This window comes from Mya arenaria, chromosome 6, assembly GCF_026914265.1.
Source record: "Mya arenaria isolate MELC-2E11 chromosome 6, ASM2691426v1".
Lineage (NCBI taxonomy): Eukaryota > Metazoa > Mollusca > Bivalvia > Myida > Myidae > Mya > Mya arenaria.
In genome coordinates, this window is record NC_069127.1 from 43,938,333 (window position 1) to 43,957,811 (window position 19,479).

Genomic DNA, 19,479 nt, shown 5'->3' on the forward strand with positions numbered 1-19,479 from the left:
AAAAAGACTATTTTACCCACAGAAAACAAAGTTTGGAGGGGTATATAGTAATGAGCTTGTCAGTTTGTCACTATGTTAGTTTTTACTTTGTCCAGGCTGATAACTCGTGAAAGGGTAGACAGATTTAGATAGTTTGTGGTTTACATGTTTAACACCATAAAATGCCGGGCAAATTCAACTTTATTTATTAACAACTATTCTTTCACAGAATTATGCCGTCTTTTCAATTTAGAATTTATAACAACAAATGATAGGTACAATCAGTGGCGTAGCTGCCGTTACGCACAATACGCCCATGCATACAATTCGTCGCACAGACAGAAATTATTTGGGGCCAAACATGCAATAAAAACTGAAGGGTTAGAGGGTTGAAGCTTTCGCGGGCCGCCTATTTTGAATATGTGAAACAATACAATTTAAAATTTAAAAAAAATCCCATTATTCAGTAAGAGCCTCGTTTACCGTTTAGTTGAAGGAACTTTTTTATCCATGCAGTATACAGGGCCAGTTATACAAGCCTGGTGAGTAGTTTCCCTTATGGTTGAGTCATACATGAATCGTCGATAAATATTGAATATACCCGAACAATGTTTACAAAGCGGCCAGTTTCAAAATGTCAAACGCCAACCTTGAACCTCCTCATCTGGACATGTTCAAAGATAATCTTTAAACAGTTGACAATTCTGATAAACTAAACTGCAAAATGGAAACATTTCTATTAGTTTTCCTCCCCAAATTGGTACATTTTGTGTAGGTTATTTGTGAAGCATAATTAAATGTGTAGTGCCCCGTAACATTTGATATAAGAGGACGATATATCACATATTTTGATTTTAAATATCAGATACACAAATATTCTCTGCAGATCTTTGCAAGACCCATTTCTCAAAATTGTCGAATATACTGCGGGTAAAAAAAATATGCTTAATGAAGGTTCACGACTCGGTAAACTAATGGCTCATTGCAACTTGTGTTTAAACTTATGAATACGACAGAAATTGTCCATGACCTTTTCTGGAGTATACCTTCTGTAACATTACATAACAATGTGAAGGATCTTTTTTTATATAACCCCCCCGCCTCCCAGTTTGTCGTCACTTGACCGGTCTTGGGCTGCTTCACGTTTACCGTGAGGCCACACCAATTAATGTTTATATTATCACAGGAAATGCAATGACATGTGCTTATTAAAACAAAAAGAACAAGGGTATTTTTCAGAGTACTTTTTTTTTGGTTATTTAGATGTTTTTATGCACCAGCCAATTGTATACCCCCCCCCCCCCCCCCCCCCCCCCCAGTCCGGAATAGCGGGGACTTTGACTTCCAGTCTCTCAAAACCCGGATTTTACCCGACTGCAGGGACACACTGCTGGTAAAATCCCTGCCAAATGGCCCCGCAACCCCGAATACATATGTGAGGCCCATTCCCGACTATTTTCAATATGAAGACAAAACCACATTCACTAGGCACTGCGGGGCCACCTGAAAGGTAAAAACACAGCCCATTGCCTCTGCTGTCCCCCGTATACCCCTGGAACAAGGGCGAGGGGTGGGCGGGGCAGTGGTTACAATTGGTGCATTACAATCCCGGATTATGTTGCAAATATAAACAAAATATAAGGTGATAAACTTAGGCTAACTTATGTTGAGGTATATCCAGACCAGTGTTTATATCGCTATTTGTGAAAATATATTTGTTCATAACTGTTGTTTTGTCAGAATTTGATCAAAAATGAGATTGATACATCAATTTGGACCAAACAATGACTCATGTTCCAGTTAAGTTGACCTGTGACATCTTCAGCATCGTCGTAACGAGGTAAAATTTTGGTCCCTTGTATTATGACTTAAATAAAATAGTACTAAGTTGATCATTCCGATTTCCATTCAAAACGAGTCACTAATTACGCAATATAATCATTACCAGTCGCAGATACACATGCTCTAAGGGGGGGAGACCCCCTGACCCCGCATAAGGGCTCTCTGCCCATTTTAACCACAATTGTGCGTATACTTCGAAACGGCCTAGCTACGCCCCTGACAATGGTTTCAATAGTTTTTGGTACACATGCTCAACTCTGAAGTACAGGTGAATTTGGAATTTGGTTACAATACGGTTCCCACAATCGGGGATTTTTTTTAACGTGCTGTCAAACGGCGATCCCCTCTGATGACGTTCTTCACCGACGTCGAAAACATTGTGCCCCTTGTCTTTTCTGTCCCTTTTCCTTATCGTCTTCTATGGAATATCATTGTTCTCTTAAACGTTAATGCCAGTTAAATACTTATGAACGGCACATGTTGCTTCATTTCCACCTCGGCCATCATTATCATAATCTGTGTCCGTGTTTTCCGCAATTCAACGCAAAACTTTATCGTCTCGCGCTTATTCTAAGTCCGATGACGAGATGTTGTATCCCAGACTGTGCTTGTAATCAAGTCAGAATATTACAACTTTTAAACGGAAATGACGTCAGAAATTTGAAAAGTATATTCGTATGAAGTCAGCGTTTAATATGACGTAATTTGGCCGAATTTCATAGAAAAACATGGAAGAAAAGCATGTTGTAAGAGATACATAAAACGTTTGTGAACGTACATTTTAGACGGTGCGCCGACCGTCCGTTCCTGTTATCTAAGAACCCGTAATTTTTCAATACTCAAAAATTTTACAGATCTAAATTTCATACCGTCTATGTAGAATACTTCAAATAAGATGTGCATGAATTTTAAAATGATTTGGACGAAAAACATAGAAAATATGTAAGAAGTCCACGTAATTCTGGATCACCCCACGTAAGGTCAGGGAATTTTAAAATTAATCAAAGTTTGGGAAACAGGCAAAAGTCAGGGAAATTTTGAACCGAGATCTATGGCTATTGAAACAATTTGTGTAAAATAGCAAAGAGAAGGAAATAAGGCTAAGGTAGATTGTAACAGAAATGCTAGACAATACATTTTGGCCTGTATGTTGACTGATGGTTGATCATAAATGAGCATGATTAAGGTATTAGCCGCGTAATACACACTTTTAAAAGCTTTAACCGACAACATAGTTATAATCACGGTAAACTATGGAACTTTTGTCCAATTTTGAAGATTTTTTACCGTGAATTAAAAAAGTTATTTATGTTTAATTACACCCACCCCCAAACTCCAAGGGCTACAAAGAGCGACAAGTAAATATTTTGTCTATATTTGATTTTTTTTCGCATTATCAGAGATTATGAAATAAACACAACAGTTTCTGGTAAAATAAACTTCAGTTAACAGAAAACTAAAGTTCAAACGAACACATTATTGATAAACATGGAAAAAAATCATTTTGATTGATCTTATGATTCTTCGGAAAAGAGCAGTTTTTCAATGTTTGAAAATATATAGCAGTTTTATAAAATTCATAAAAAATAGTTAACTATAAGGCAAGCTGCTGAAATCATTTTAGATATTATCTATAATGTCTATTGAACAATTTAAAAGACAATTTATGATAGTTTACCGTCCTGTTTTGAAGAAAATATACATAATGTCATGGTACCATACATTTTTATAGCTAATAAAATGCTTAAAAATCAACCTTTTTCTTGTAAAAAAATTGTAAAGCTTAATTGGACTTATTCATAAAATGTACTCTTTCAAATAAATGAATTTTAATTATGATACTAACTCAGTATACAGAGTTTAAAACAAATGAGTGTACTTTTAAACTAAAATATGTGAAGAAACAAGAACACTAAGTGGGCTCGCCCCTCCAAAAATATCAGAGTGAAAGTTCTTAACTAATGTTTTTTTTAATATTATAACATGTAAACAATCTCTGTGGGTAATTTGATGTATATCTGTTTTATTTTGTCATTGGTATTCTAACAATTAGTTTTTTCACAATAATTCTTCACTCTTCAACATTTGAAGTTTGGTCTGTTCCCATGCTTTGTACTTGTAGTGTGTGCACAGATGATAACTACTCAATGCTGAGTCAATGCTGATTTGGTTTTCATGCACCTTCAGGTACTTTACCCATCAAGAATGTTTAGTGCTGTAAAGGAAAAAAATTGTACTTTAAAGCCTTTCTAACTAATTAGTATAGATAATAATACTGCCATACATGTATATACAAAATAAAATATAAACAGTTTAATATTTCTCGACATTATTTTGTAAAAACAACAACAAGCTGATACATACATGTAGATAATATATAAAGGAAATTACTAAATTTATCAATAAAATTCATCATCATCATTGTCATCACCACCACCACCACCACCACTTGATTATTGAATACAGTGAGTTTATAAAACAACAAACACCAACTCAAATATGTTTTATATGAAATACTCACATCATCTCTATCAGATGTGACTGCCTTGTGGATGACAAGGATGTCAAATCTGTCTCAATGATCTAACATATTTAATGCAGGCTGGAATTCTTCATAACCCCAATTTGTTGACTTAGTAATATTCAGTCATTTTCCTACCTGAAAGAAATTAAACTTCTGATTATCAACCGGCAGAAACTACAACTGTGAAAGACAAATGCACATGTACCAATTATACATTCTGCACTAATATCCGTTTTAGCCAAGAGTAAATTGGTAAGCACAAACGTGTAGTTGTGCATATATGGTTGATAATGATTAACAACAGTACGGGGTTTTAACGAGACCTACACCAAGCAAATGAATGTCGCTAGTGTCAAAGCTGTCGTGGCTTCCAGCCCGAAACCATGTATGTCTTTTCTTACAGGTTTATTTTGAAAATATGCAGTTTGTAAACAAATAATGGATATGTTTATGTATTATGGTATGTTAAAAATAGGTCACATACCAAAACACATCATTTTTAAACAAAATTTTAAGTCTAATATTTTTCTAAGATAAAACAATCAAATAAAAGATTACATACTCATATCATATACATAAATAATGTGCATAAGTACATTTAAAAATATGTAACATGTACATAATGCACCAGTCAATTGTAACCATGGCCCCCCAGGTCCGGGGTTATGCCGGGGATAGCCAGGGAAACGGGCTGTGTTTTTACCTTTCAGGTGGCCCTGCAGTGCCGGGTGAATGCGGTGGTTTTGTCTTCAAGCAAAATATAGCGGGGAATATGCCTTACCTAGGCTCCCTGGGGTGCGGGGGCATATGGCAGGGATTTGACAATCAGTTTGTCCTCGCAGGACGAGGATTTTACCTGGGGTTGGTTGGACCGAAAGTCAAAGTAACCATGCCCCACCACCGCATTCACCCGGCACTGTGGGGACACCTCGAAGGTAAAAACACGGTCCTTTTCCCCCGCTATACCCCCGACCTGGGGGGGGGGGCGTGGTTAAAATTGACTGGTGCATAAGTAGATGTAACATGTGTATTTATAATAATATATAATTATAGTACATGTATGTAAAAATATTAACACGCTGTCTTAACATTTAGCAAATAAAAATGATTTAAGAATTCCAAAGATAAATTAAAAAACAAACATTTTTGAACACATCAACGTACACAACTACTCAAAGATACTTACATACATTGCCCTTTGATACGAATATCCCAGATCCATGCCGATTGTTGACATTCGTTTTTTCGACAGAAAATCTTCTCTTACGCGTAAAATTCACTTATAATATGACGGTAAAGTTGGAAGGTAGTTGGTAGTTGGTAGTTGGGGATTCGAATAATCAACTACTTACCAGTTGCCAGTTGGGTATTCAAATATTCAACCACCTGCTAGTTGCCAGTTGGGGATTCGCCAAACACTGTTTTAATTCACTTTTATTCGTATATTCGCCAGTCGGATATTCGACCATTTCCAGTCGATTATTCGCGAATGTTCAACTGCAAACCAGTCAGTAGTTGGGGATTCAGTCTATGTCTTTATGTATGGTTTTAAAGGTCACATATGGGAAAATTAATCCCCAAATGTTTCTTTATGCATGAACACATATGTTTCTTTGCGACAAACACTGTTTTTATTTACTTTTATTCGTATATTCTCCAGTCGGATATTCGACCATTTCCAGTCAATTATTCTCGAATGTTCAACTGCAAACCAGTCAGTAGTTGGGGATTCAGTTTATGTCTTAATGTATGGTTTTAAAGGTCACATATGGGAAAATTAATCGCCAAATGTTTATGTATGCATGTACACATATGTTTCTTTGCGACAAACACTGTTTTAATTTACTTTTATTCGTATATTCGCCAGTCGGATATTCGACCATTTCCATTCGATTATTCGCGAAAGTTCAACTGCAAACCAGTCAGTACGAATAAAAGTGAATTAAAACAGTGCTTGTCGCAAAGAAACATATGTGTACATGTATACAGAAACATTTGGCGATTAATTTTCCCATATGTGACCTTTAAAACCATACATTAAGACATAAACTGAATCCCCAACTACTGACTGGTTTGCAGTTGAACATTCGCGAATAATCGACTGGAAATGGTTGAATATCCGACTGGCGAATATACGAATAAAAGTGAATTAAAACAGTGTTTATCGAATCCCCAACTGGCAACTAGCAGGTAGTTGAATATTCGAATCCCCAACTGGCAACTGGTAAGTAAGTGATTATTCGAATCCCCAACTACCAACTACCAACTACCTTCCAACTTTACCGTCATACTTATAATCCATGTTTTACTGTAATGACTCAAATTGTTAGGTGTATCGTAATCAACTGTCAGTGTGCACTTTGAGCGTTTACTTATTTTAAACGTATATTCATGATAAAATCATCACCCGAGTTTCCAACTGCTACGATGTAGAAATTCCATTATTGACCTATGAATAGCGGGGAAATACCTTCTGGTTCTAAAAATAGCAACATCCGGTATGTGTTACAACTCGGGGACAATCGTAATAAAATTTTACTAATGTCACCTTCAACACATTAACAAATAAAGTTAGGTGAAAATTTAATTCCAATATCGATTAGATTAAAGAAAATAAATTACCTCATGGTTAATCAATGCAGTAAACATAACAAAACAACATTAAACATAATTATTCCCATTCACATAATTACCGGTCCACATATTTTACATTTCCGGCACATGATATTTCAGATATTTCAGGTAACCAATCGGAAAACGTAAACGAATCGGGAACAGTTATTAAACTTATTTGTCGTTCTTCCGAAATAATGTTTTGAAGATAAATTGAAGACTATCTATTCAACCATAAAAAGCATTTTTAACATCCATACAATCGCCACTCATTTGCATTTTTTAATCATTATAAAATAACAGTAAAACCCAACTGTCAACCAACTTAAAAACCGCTCCTACCACTAACTAAAATAAATTCCCATTCCATAATAGGCGCGCACTTCTGTGCGGCGCCAATAAACAGTTTCCGTGTGGCCGTTTTGGTAGAACTCAAGTACCCGGATGTGCGAGTAAAAATTTATCGATCCGCCATTTTGAATACATGGTGAATAATCAGAGCGCAACCGTCAACTGTGTATTGACCTATGAATAGCCGGGAAATACCTTCTGTTTCTAAAAATAGCAACATCCGGTACAGGCCGAATACGCCCGATGTTCGTCGCGATCTGTTACGGCGAGTGGCGATATATGTCGATGTTACCCGATGTTTCCCGAGTTGTATTACATGGCTAATACCTTAAGTTGTATTAAAATTCCTGTTCCTAATCGAACCAAGTATTTTGCTTTAGACTCGACAGTAAAACAGTATTTTACATGATTTATTTTGGTCAAATACTCTCTGTTAAGTAAAAGCTAGTTTTCAGTACATAAGATCACCAAATTTTCATCCAAATTTAATGTCTCTTGTATGGAAAGATTTAAAAAAAAACTTGCCACATGAGTTTGACATACCAAGATGGCGTGTCGCGTTCAATACCCGTGTCCCTTCATCGAAGGTCTAGGTCACACTTTGGAAGGACATAGAGTTTAGGTTGTCGTATCCGGGCTGTTACTTTTTCTTGTATGGACAGATTTTAAAATAACTTGTCACATGTGTTTGACATACCATGACGATATGTGGCGTGCAAGACCCGTGTCCGTCCCTCTAAGGTCAAGATCACACTTAGTGTTATTCACTACGGAATGCTGCATATAAGGATATAGAGTATAGGTTGTCGTGTCCGCGCTGTAACTTTCTCTTGTATGGACAGATTTTAAAATAACTTGCCACGTGTGTTTGGCATACCAATATGATGTGTCGCGTGCAAGACCCGTGTCCCTACCTCTAGGTCAAGGTCACACTTCGGTGTCTATTCACAATGGAAGGTGTCTATTCACAATGGAATGCTACATATAAGGATATAGAGTATAGGTTGTCGGGTCAAGGCTGTAACTTTCTTGTACGGACAGATTTTAAAATAACTTGCCACATGTGTTTGACATACCAAGACGATGTGTCACGTGCAAGACCCATGTCTCTACCTCTAAGTTGAAAGATACACTTAAGTGTTTACTCACAATGGAATACTGAATAAGAGGACATAAGAGTGTAGGTTGTCAAGTAAGGGTGGTATTTTTTATGTTCAGAGGCAATTTAAAATAACTTGACATATGTATTTGACACATAAAGGCAAGATCAACTTTTCATGTACTGACCTTGTTCATAGGTCATGTCACATTCGGGGGCATTCGTCACATACTGTGACAGCTCTTGTTTAAATGGTGTGTGTTTTTTTAAGTAAATTAGCTTTCTTTATAACATGGTATATGCAAGCATCTCAGATTTTAAATACACTGTTCTACAGAAAAGTTTTTTTAGAAAATTTTAGGGAGGTCAAAATGATGCAAACAAACCTTAATACTTGGGTAGGATTAAGAATAAGTGCTATTTGCAAATAAAAGATGAATTAAAAAAACAAAACAAAAAACATCATATGAGCAATTTGGCATATTCTTTTACATATTGGTGAATTAAAAAAAAATGAAGCCTATTCCATTTTTATTGATATCCTTTTATAACAGAGGTCCATGAGCTCAACTTTAAGCTCATCAAGTGTGTTTTATGGAAAGTGTTACTGTTGGAAAGTTTTATTTAGTTAAGTCGGCAAAATGTCCTGAGTGTACCGATTTTCACATGACATTTTAACTTCTCGGCCATTTAAAATTTGAATAATACTTAAGATATATGGTATATGATCAAATTTTCTGCTGCTATTCATTATTAGCATGTCTGCCATCAATACATTTGTATATCATCAGCCATCTTGGATTGAACAATTTAGGGAGTCTTGAAATGAACATGACATCAATGTAATATTTGAAACTTGAAATAAAACAACAATTATCATTTTTCTTTTATAAATAAGCTACAGCCAAATATATTACTTGACAGCATTGTCCTGAGTATACGATTTGGACACAATTACCATTATTTTTTTTAGTTCTTATTATTTTATTACACCAGACTTATTTTCCAAATAGCATATAACCATACTGATTTATTTATCCCCTATCTGATGACACAGTGATGTGTATTGATTTTTTTCTGGAACTTATATGCTGTCCTGAGTGTAGACCTATTTGACACAATTGATTGACAGAGATGCCAATGCCATGATATAAACATGGCACTTCTTGAATTTGAAAGTTAGCTACCCTGAAGTTTTCTTTACCACAGAAAAGTGGTTATTCATTCTGTATAAAGGATTACAGGTAAGATTTTTTTTATATAAATATACAAAATAAATGCATAAAAGAGCGATTTTTTATTTTCTCTTGATGATATATCTTCATTGACCAGAATTTAATGTAAACAGACACATACCTATCTTTAAAAATGTTATCATATTTAAGATGTATTTTTTTGCAAGAAGTTACCTATACATTTGAATAGCAGACCAGTAGTGCACTCAGGACATAAAAATACCCGACATGCTTATTTCACATAACACTGAACCAATCACATATACACTTGCAGATAATGATTTCATGTGAATGTATGGATAGGCTAATTGTAAAATTCCGCTTTAAATATAGATTAAGGAGCAGAAATGTTGAATGAAGTAAGAGTGGGGAGTGTAATAAAAAGAAATTTCAAAAGAGTCTGAGAGGCGGAGACCCTACAAAGATTGCCGAATTAAGAGCCAATAATTTTTCAAGGTTGAGAACAACAACAATTACAGGTAAGAAGAAGGAGAAAGCTTTATAAGAAATATGATGAGCTGATGAGCTGATAAAAAGTAAGTAGAGAATCCAAAAAAGGAAATACAGAAAGATGAAGAAACAGCAAATAAACAACAGAACGATGAAAAAGTAGTAACTATTAAAGCAAAATTTTGAATGTCTTCTAAGAACTCCATTTACTATATACAATGGACTTTACCCTTCTCAAAAAAGTGCGGAAAACGCGCGTTTAACGCGCGTTAAACGTGCAGAAAACGCGCGTTAAACGCAGCGGTATTGGCACTGCGTTTTAAGCGTATTTTTCTTACCGAGTGCGTAAAAAGTGAATAAAATTGAACAGAAAAGCGCACTTAAGCGTATTTTTTCTGCGCTTTTTACAAAAAACGCACTAAAAACGCACTTGAGTGTATTTTAAGTGCGTTTTTTAACCAAAAAAATACACTTAAAACGAACTTACACAAAAAAAACGCACTAAGTGTGTTTAAACTGCGTTTTTTTTTTTGATAAAATGCGCACTTAAAACGCAGTTGAGTGCGTCTTTTCTGAAAGTGCGTTTTTTACCTCCAAAAAGCGCAGTTAAAACGCACTTAAATGCGTTTTTTTTAAAATATGCACTTCTTGAAAGTGCGTTTTTAGTTCGCTTTTTGGAGGTAAAAACGCACTTCTAGAAAAGACGCACTCAACTGCGTTTTAAGTGCGCATTTTTGGGTTAAAAACGCAGTTAAATGCACTTCAGTAAAGAATTGCGTTTTGATCCCTAAAAAACGCGCTTAAAACGCACTTCCGTTTTTACTGATTAAAAAAAGTGCATCTTTTGCACCCAAATTTTATGAAAAAATGCATTAAAAGTGCATTTTTTCTGCATTAAAAGAGCATTTTTCTGTGTTAAAAAATGAGCACAAATTCACTCAGGTGCATTTTACCTGCATTAAAAGTGTCCATTTTTGCAAAAATAAAAAATGGACATATATATATATATATATATATATATATATATATATATATATATATATATATATATATATATAAATAAATATATTGAACCATCAAAAATAGAACTCATTTGAATAAATAAATACTGATTTTGTTTCATTTAAATTTCCTAAACATGAGTTTGTGTTACATATATAAAAAAAATATCTCATAATTAATTTAGCATGACACCTTGTAACTGGACATAATGTATTTACAGTCAGACAAACAAGTACATATTTGTAAAATTTAGCAATAATAAAATAACCTTTTACTCAGTGGCAAAAATAACTGATAGAAAATCATGAAACTGTAAGCTACAAATTGGAAAATGACAGTCTCAATGACCTTTTGTTATATTTTTGTCAAATCTAGAGATTCCTGACAGCTCTGGAATAAAACAGGGTATCATATTTTAAATAAGTAATGACTTTATTAGTACTTAAATTGATTGACCCAATTTGGCCAGTTTCCAATAACTGGTAAGCCATGTGGAAGATGACAGTTTTATGACCCCTCCAAAAACCAACACTGTAATCATTTGTATAACTTTAAAGGTGCTAGTGTGCATATTTATGGAACCATGGCAATTTCTGCTTAATATGTTAATATTATATTAACATATATAAGGATAAAAACAAGTGCATCTTCATAGAGTTTTAAAACTACATCTACTATCTGGGACCAATAATCCTACTTCCAGCTACTATCTACACCAGCATTGTTATTTATTAAAATATGTGCACAAGATTGAAAGTTGACAAACAAAAGTCCCACAAGTAGTAAAGTGTCATAACAGTGAAATTAACAACTGAAATAAAGAAAACATACCATGACCTGAGTGCTTTCACATGTCAGTTTATCACAAATCATCCAATAAAATTATAGTGGTATTGTCATGTTTCTAATCATAGTTCATATTTACCTGATCTAATGATCATTATTTTATTTCACTAATCCCTTTAATATTAATTTGTTTTAATTGGTGTAAATCCATTTATTAATTAAAACATCATCAATATTCTTTTAATGAAATCCCAACAAAATGGCTACCAGTAGCTTTGATTTGAAATTGGCTCCCTAAATGCTGAGATTTAATTGGTCCTTGGTACAATCAGATAAGATCAGGCTTATCATGCATGTTGTAAAATTGGAAAGGAAATGACAAAGAATTTGGTAGTCATTACAAGAAACTTAAGGAATAATAATTCTATAAATGTTGAAATTACATGCAATTGATTCTTGCCTATAAGTAAAATGTGTTCTTTTGATTACACAATAAATAAGAAATTATAATATATTTTTGATTTTTAAAATAATCTTTCTTTTTATTTCATTATTTTTTTATTTATTTTTTGAAGGTATATTGATCAATAATAAAATGCTTATTTACTGGTTGATTTATTCATTCATTCATATTCTTGTATTTATGTGTGTATTTCATAAATGTTATTTGGAGAAGGGCATGATTCACATTAATATTAAAAAAAGTAAAAGATTCACTTCTTAACAAAAAGACGCACTTAAAACGCACTTACTGGTGGTCAGAAAAATATCAAAATAAAAGACGCACTTAAAACGCACTTATTGGTGGTAAAACAAAACAAAATAAAAGACACACTTTTCCCTTAAAAGATTCACTTAAAACGCACTCTGCTGAAAACAAAAACCTAAAAGATTCACTTTTAACGCACTTCTGTATAAAAAGCGCACTTATTGACAGAAAAAATACACTTAAACGCACTTCTGTTAGAAAAGACGCATTTATTCACACAAAAAACGCACTTCAGTTAACAAAAGATGCAGAAAAAATACACTTATTTAGAAAAGATACACTTATTACGCAGTTATTCATAAAAATACGCAGAATAAATACACTTTTTCAGAAAAACGCAGGAAAAATACACTTTTTAGTGCGTTTTAAGCGCGTTTTGGTAAAATGTGTAATTTTTTTTTTCATTGCATAATGTTGTTGGTCATGTCATTTGATAATGTTACAAAATAACTTAAATGTCCTGAGTGTACAAGAACAGTCCAAAAAGTGCTATGTATTGAATTAGCTGTAAGTCAATTTTAATTCAGGCTTGATGAAATTCTGCAATTACGGTACCTTCATTTTGACTTACATTTTTCTAAACATGTCTTTTTATGTTATACAAACTTTTTGGAGTGTTGTTATGAAATAACAGGGCAGCAAATTGTTTAAAATTTTATATTTCGCAGGTTTTGGTGATTGTGTCATCAATGTTCAGTCATATTGTTAGTTCAATATGTACTTGATATTACTTAAATAGAAAAAACAGTATCATTTTGTTGTTTAAGATTATATGTTACTTTAAAATGTGTTATCAAGTTCATAAAAAAATATCAAAATCATAATTAAATGCTAAAAAAATCACATTTATTGTAAACTTATCCATTTGAGAATTTAAGAAAATAAATTTGAATATATTGGATACAAAATGGACTAAAAATCACTTTGGATATTTGATGTCCAATTTTGACACATGGAGGAACTAATTCCTGAAGAGGATCCCACAAAACATCCATACATGTACAGCTTGCATTGGTATCATTGTCGCATAAATAAGTTGAAACAGTGTCTGAAGCGTGCACCACCGAGGCGGTACAAATTGACTGTTTCTTGGGTGCAAAATAGCCTTGCCATTGTGCTTTGTTTTGAGCAAGTTTTTTTTGCAAACAGTAGTTTCGTGAAGTGACCACTTATAAGTATCTTTGAATTTCACTACCGGTATGAATTATTTAAAAAAATCAATTTGGAAAATGAGATGCTTAATGAATAAAACCAGCCAAGACTTGCCAAGTATTTTTGACCATTGACGTAATCTACAAACCAATTTCTCGAAACTTCTTAAGTCCCTGATAACAGGATTAAGCTAAGCTCACTATTTTTATTTTTCAATAATTTGGGTAAAATGTACCTTTTATTTTAGTTTTTTTATACTTAAGATAGGAATATCTTATTGATAATCACAATAAACTATTTTCCATTTATCAAAATTCATTTGAAGTATGTATTTTGGCTAATGGAAATAAGCTACTTAAGCCTGTTAAGCTTAAGAAGTTTTGAGAAATTGGGGCCTGGGTCTTTTGTTTGACAAAAGGTTTCATAATGGTGAACCTTTGAAAATCTGCAAATTTATGATCATGCATGGAAAATGTTATTTACACTTAAGTGGACTATGAGTTAACTGTTTTTGAAAGTTTGACCTACTGACATATTTTTAACCTGACCTGACCATAATCAAATTTTTATCAAAGTTTATTAGAGACATACAAGCATTAATGTTGAAGATGGACAATGATCAATCAATATATTATAGCTAATCATGCTGATTGCATGCTTTGGTGCTAGTCAATTTAAAACTGAAGTTTATGAACATCACCATTTCTAGTTTATTACCAGGTAAAAGTATAAGTATTTGACTTTAACAACAAGATGAGAATATTTTAGGCCATAAATGTTAACAAAACATCAAGACTTTGATGATTTAAAAGTAGTTGTGGCTTGCACAATGTTTATCAACGCTGCCCTTGCTTCTGAAGGTTCAAAAGAGTCGAGAGATTGCATTGCTTTGGATCCATAGTCTCTACACTTGTCTTTGCACCACTCGACTGAATCCCCAGCCTTCACTGTGCAGATTATCTGAAAATAACAAACACAGACATTGTACAAACATGGACTTGGAGCTATGTTAAGATACTGTTCGAAAATTGCGCCATGATTTTGTCACTTCATGGTCAGTGAAAAATCCCCATGATATATAATATTCTTTATGCTCATAACAATACTACATGACTCAGATTAAAGGAAATATGACATTAGCAATTAATAGGCCACATTTTTACATTGTCTTGTTTGATAAAAAAGTAGGGGTGTTGTGATATCATTGGCATTTGTGTCATAGTGAAAACACTTTGATCATCATTCAAAAATAGTTCCAGATATTTAAATGAAACTTGGTACACATGTTGCAAGAGACAACATAACACTTGCTTTAACAATTGTGAATTAATGTCACTTGTTGGAAAAAAGACCTAGACAAGCATTTGATCAACACACTCTTGATATGAAATATGATGTTTACCAAAATATCAAGGACAAGCTTAATTTTGTTGAAAACAGTTAAATGTATCCAGGAGAATCAAAGACTAGGTCACTAGGTCAAATTTAAGATCTTTTATATCTTTTGGGAATTATTGGATATATTCACTGCTTGCGCAGTGAAATAAATCATGCATGCACATTCTTATCCCCTGGCTAATTCTATATACAGTACATTTTAACTTTTGGACCTACCTCCTCCTTGCTAGCTGAGGGGTTTATAGATGAGTGACCATGTTTCTCTGCATGCCGTATGACAGGACCTGAGGCTAGAACACCGTTAGGATCATAGCTGGGGTTCAAGAATGGCATGATGTCTTCATTCATCTGAAATTATACACATGTTTCATTGTATCATAAATACATATTCTTCTGTTATTATTATTCTGTTCATAGCCTTAGCAAGCATTAAAAAACACTGGTATGCAATATTTCACCAAACGACGATTGAACAAACAAATAATTTTTATGGAATGTATTTTGTGTGTGACAAAACAAAACATTGACTCAATCACATATTTGAAAGTCGTAAAGAAAGCATCATATGAACTTGCAGTCCATATATTTAGAACATTTGCACTGCTCATTTTCTATGCTATATTTCTTGGTTAGGATTGCGGTTATTTATTTTAGCTCTAGAATATCATATTTCTATGCTTAATCGATATCTTTATATAATCTATATCTCTCTATATATCTGATGGTTTGCTAAATCTATATTTTTATCTTGATGATGTTGTTTTTTAATTCTGAATGCTATAAGGCCACCCTCTTATGGACCTGATGCATAGAAACATGTTGGTATGGCCTTATTGTACAACTTGGTTACTTGTTGTAATATATCAGCATCTCTTTAACTACACCTTATCAAGCTGATCTAGTCTAAGCTAGTGCCATATACAATGAACTGTTCACATCAACTTGTTAAACTAGCAGATGATTACCTGTCTGGCATATGCTATATTCTCCCCAAACTGTGCACCCAAAGTCTGCAATTCTTCTACATGCCCAGCCAGCTCCAACGACGACTGACAACTTCTGGATAACAAACTCCCAGACTGCAGAAAGGTTTGCCTCTCCCAGTCCTTGAAGGTAGCTCCCTCTGGCAAGATTGGGTGGCCATCACGGTCTCGAAGACTTGTGAACTCCGCAGACATCATGTCACCAATTGCCATAGACACAAGCTCTACAACCTTGGGGAATTAAAGAACTTCAGGCATTATAGATGGACTATTTGGTTATGAATGTTAGTAAAATGGATAGTCTCTAAATAAAATTAATCCTTAATGGTAGTCCTGAGTCATGTAGTAGTAACGCTACATTTTCAGAACAAACTTATTCAGTAACAGCATGTTATGTCCGACAGTATCTATTATTTATTTGAAATAAATAAAAGTTGTTCCATGTGAAACAATTTTACATTTCTCCATGATAACGTGATTTATCCACACCTTGGTATTGCGGAGTTCAGCGAGTCCAGTGCTGGCGCTAGTGAGTAGAAAGTCCCCACTGAGGACAGCTATTTTATTTCCAAACTCCATATCACGGTAGGAGCCATCTGTCTCATTCAGTGTGTCCAGGTTAACAACTCCTCTGTGCACCAGGTTTGCTGTGTGAATCATCTCTGTTATCTCTGCAAGCTGCCTCTGACTAGAAAAAAGTTTCCACATTTTTTTTGCCTTTCATGCGTATACATAATTGTTATAAATGCCCCCAATGGTGAGCATGTTAAAATTGCACCAACCATGACTTTGTGTGTCCATTGTGCTAGTTTTCTGTGTTTGGGCTATAACTTTGTCATGCACTGAGTGACTGAAAACAAAATCGGCATATGTGTGTTCTGTACATAAAGGTGAAATGTCACATGCAAGACCCACAACCCTACTTCAGAGTTCAAGGTGACACTTTATCATTATGGAATATTGCATATATGTACATAGAGTATTTGCGTCTGGGCTGTTACTTTGTTATGCACAGAGGGATTTTAATAAATTGGCATATGCGAACAGTACATAAAGGTGATGTGTCATGTGGAAGACCCACAACTCTACTTCATAGGTCAGGGCAGTTTTTATTCACCTTTTTGTGAATGGGGCCAGGGCGCTTAGAATTTAATCATTATGCAATGCACATTAAAGGGCCATCTTATCCATGCACGTATGATATGATCCCTTTTCCCAATTAATATATCTGAGTAGTTATACTATCTATTTGGAAAATAAAAGCTTTATTGGTTAGTTTATACAGTGTATATGTTTTTGCAAGTAAAACTTTCAAATTAACTTGTGACACTCACTAAATAATCAACTGAAATTCTTGATCTTACCATTTCTAACGTGCCTTGATAAGATGACCGAATACAGTATAGTTGGTTGTGGCCGGGCTGTAATTTGTCATGCACAGAGGAATTTTAAAATTACTGCACTTAAGTTTAGTACGTAATGACAATGTGTAAAATGCATCCATAGCTCAAAGTTTAAGGTTACACTTTCATGCTAATCATAAGTTGATGCATAAATAGTCATAGAGAAAAGATGTTTGTTTCTTGGCTGTAATTTTGTAATGCATAAATTATGCCCCTGAAGTCCATTAAAGTCTCATGCCCAGGACCCATCTCAAAGATCATACACAAAACTTTTCGTGTAACATGCAAGATCCAGGCCTGTACCTTTTATTTCATCACTTCCCCACACGTTAGATCAACCATCAATGATCATGGAGTCCGGCTATATACATGTATGTTTTATTTATGATACCATTTCCTGAATGTAGGCATTTATGTAGGCATTTTAGAAATAGCATAATCCATTGAAATGTATGGCACTTACGGGCATTCCTCATTTAATGTGACACCTCTTGATGAAGATTTACATGATATGAAATTATCCCCACATGTATTTAACCTCTCTTGGAAATTCTTGTTTTGATACAAAATTGATTTTATTAAATTGATTCCGCCATCAACATACCTTGGGTATATGCCACTAACCATCTCATCAACTGTTTCCTGGCACTCGGACCAATTTGCATCCATCGGACCAGCTGCCTTGGAAATCAATAGGACCATCAAACCTCGCGTCTGCAGACTGTGTTTTCCATTGTCTAGAAAGGACCTGAAAAAGAATAGGTTTTATAATCTTACAACACGTATGTCATGTATTGTACTGTAAAATTATGTTGAGTAGTAACATGAATCATAATACTCAAATTTATGTTTTAAAAATTGAGCTATTGTCTAAAAAAGGGTAAAAAGGCCACTGTTAAGGGGGATGGGGATAATGGCAGTGACAGAGACAATTTTCAGGCATTATCAATAATCATATAGAATTGGTCTTGTTTGGTTTTATATATATAAAGACCATACCGCCAAGACTGGCTAACTGTACCAGTATGGCCCAGTATAAGCTACAATAATGCGCGTTAAGAGAACTTTTTTAACATTTCAACACTCATTTTGTTCCCTTAAACATAGAATAGCCAAAACAAAAATCGCCAAAGACTAAGAAGCAGCTATTTAAATGGACTAGGCCCAGTGATTACAACCAAATAGTTATCCAACTTAGGCTGAATGGAGCCATATTTTCCACAATTATTGGTCGTTTAGTATGCTTACCTAGGTTGTATTGTTCATTAAATCTCAGCATATCAGGGAATGATCACTAGTTATTTGAACATTGTTCATATAATGCACCAGTCAATTGTAACCACGGCTCCCCAGGTCTGGGGAATAGCGGGGACTTTGACTTTTGGTCCAGCCAACCCCGGGTAAACCGGGGCCACCTGAAAGGTAAAAACACGGCCTATTTCCCCCTGCTATCCCCTGTATACCCCCAGACCTGGGGGGGGGGAGGGCGTCGTTACAATTGACTGGTGCATAACATAGTATATAAATGTAAATTAACTACTGTTTTCAAACTGAATTATGAATGTTTATTTTACCTGGCAGTTTTCAGCAGCGGATGCTTTGTTCCAACAAGTTTTCTCACTTGTACTGCCACATTAGCAAGTTCATCACTCAAAAGACATCTCAAACTCATGAACGAGGTCGGGTACCCCACTATTTTCTCAGCATCTGACACCGCTTTTTTCCAATCGCTTGTTTTATGCCTATCCCAGGCTATAAAATGCCTTACATTATTTAAACCGGTAACGTCTGTATGTTTAAGTAAACGAGCAATGTGGCGAAATGTGTGTCTAACCTTCATATTTTATTTTCAACAAGATGCTTAAAATATATTTAGTTCATGAAAATCGCAAG

General features: G+C 34.5%; 1 protein-coding gene across 1 annotated transcript; it reads right to left on the minus strand.

The window, feature by feature from the left end:
• Positions 1-12,886: 12,886 nt before the first annotated feature.
• LOC128236917 (all trans-polyprenyl-diphosphate synthase PDSS2-like) lies at positions 12,887-19,470 on the minus strand. Its single transcript, XM_052952052.1, has 6 exons — positions 19,161-19,470; positions 18,191-18,334; positions 16,673-16,871; positions 16,166-16,414; positions 15,417-15,548; positions 12,887-14,762 (listed from the first exon to the last, which is right to left on the minus strand). The coding sequence occupies exons 1-6, from the start codon at positions 19,424-19,426 to the stop codon at positions 14,592-14,594; spliced, it is 1,161 nt and encodes a 386-aa protein (XP_052808012.1). The 5' UTR covers positions 19,427-19,470; the 3' UTR covers positions 12,887-14,591.
• Between the last annotated feature and the right edge of the window lie 9 nt (positions 19,471-19,479).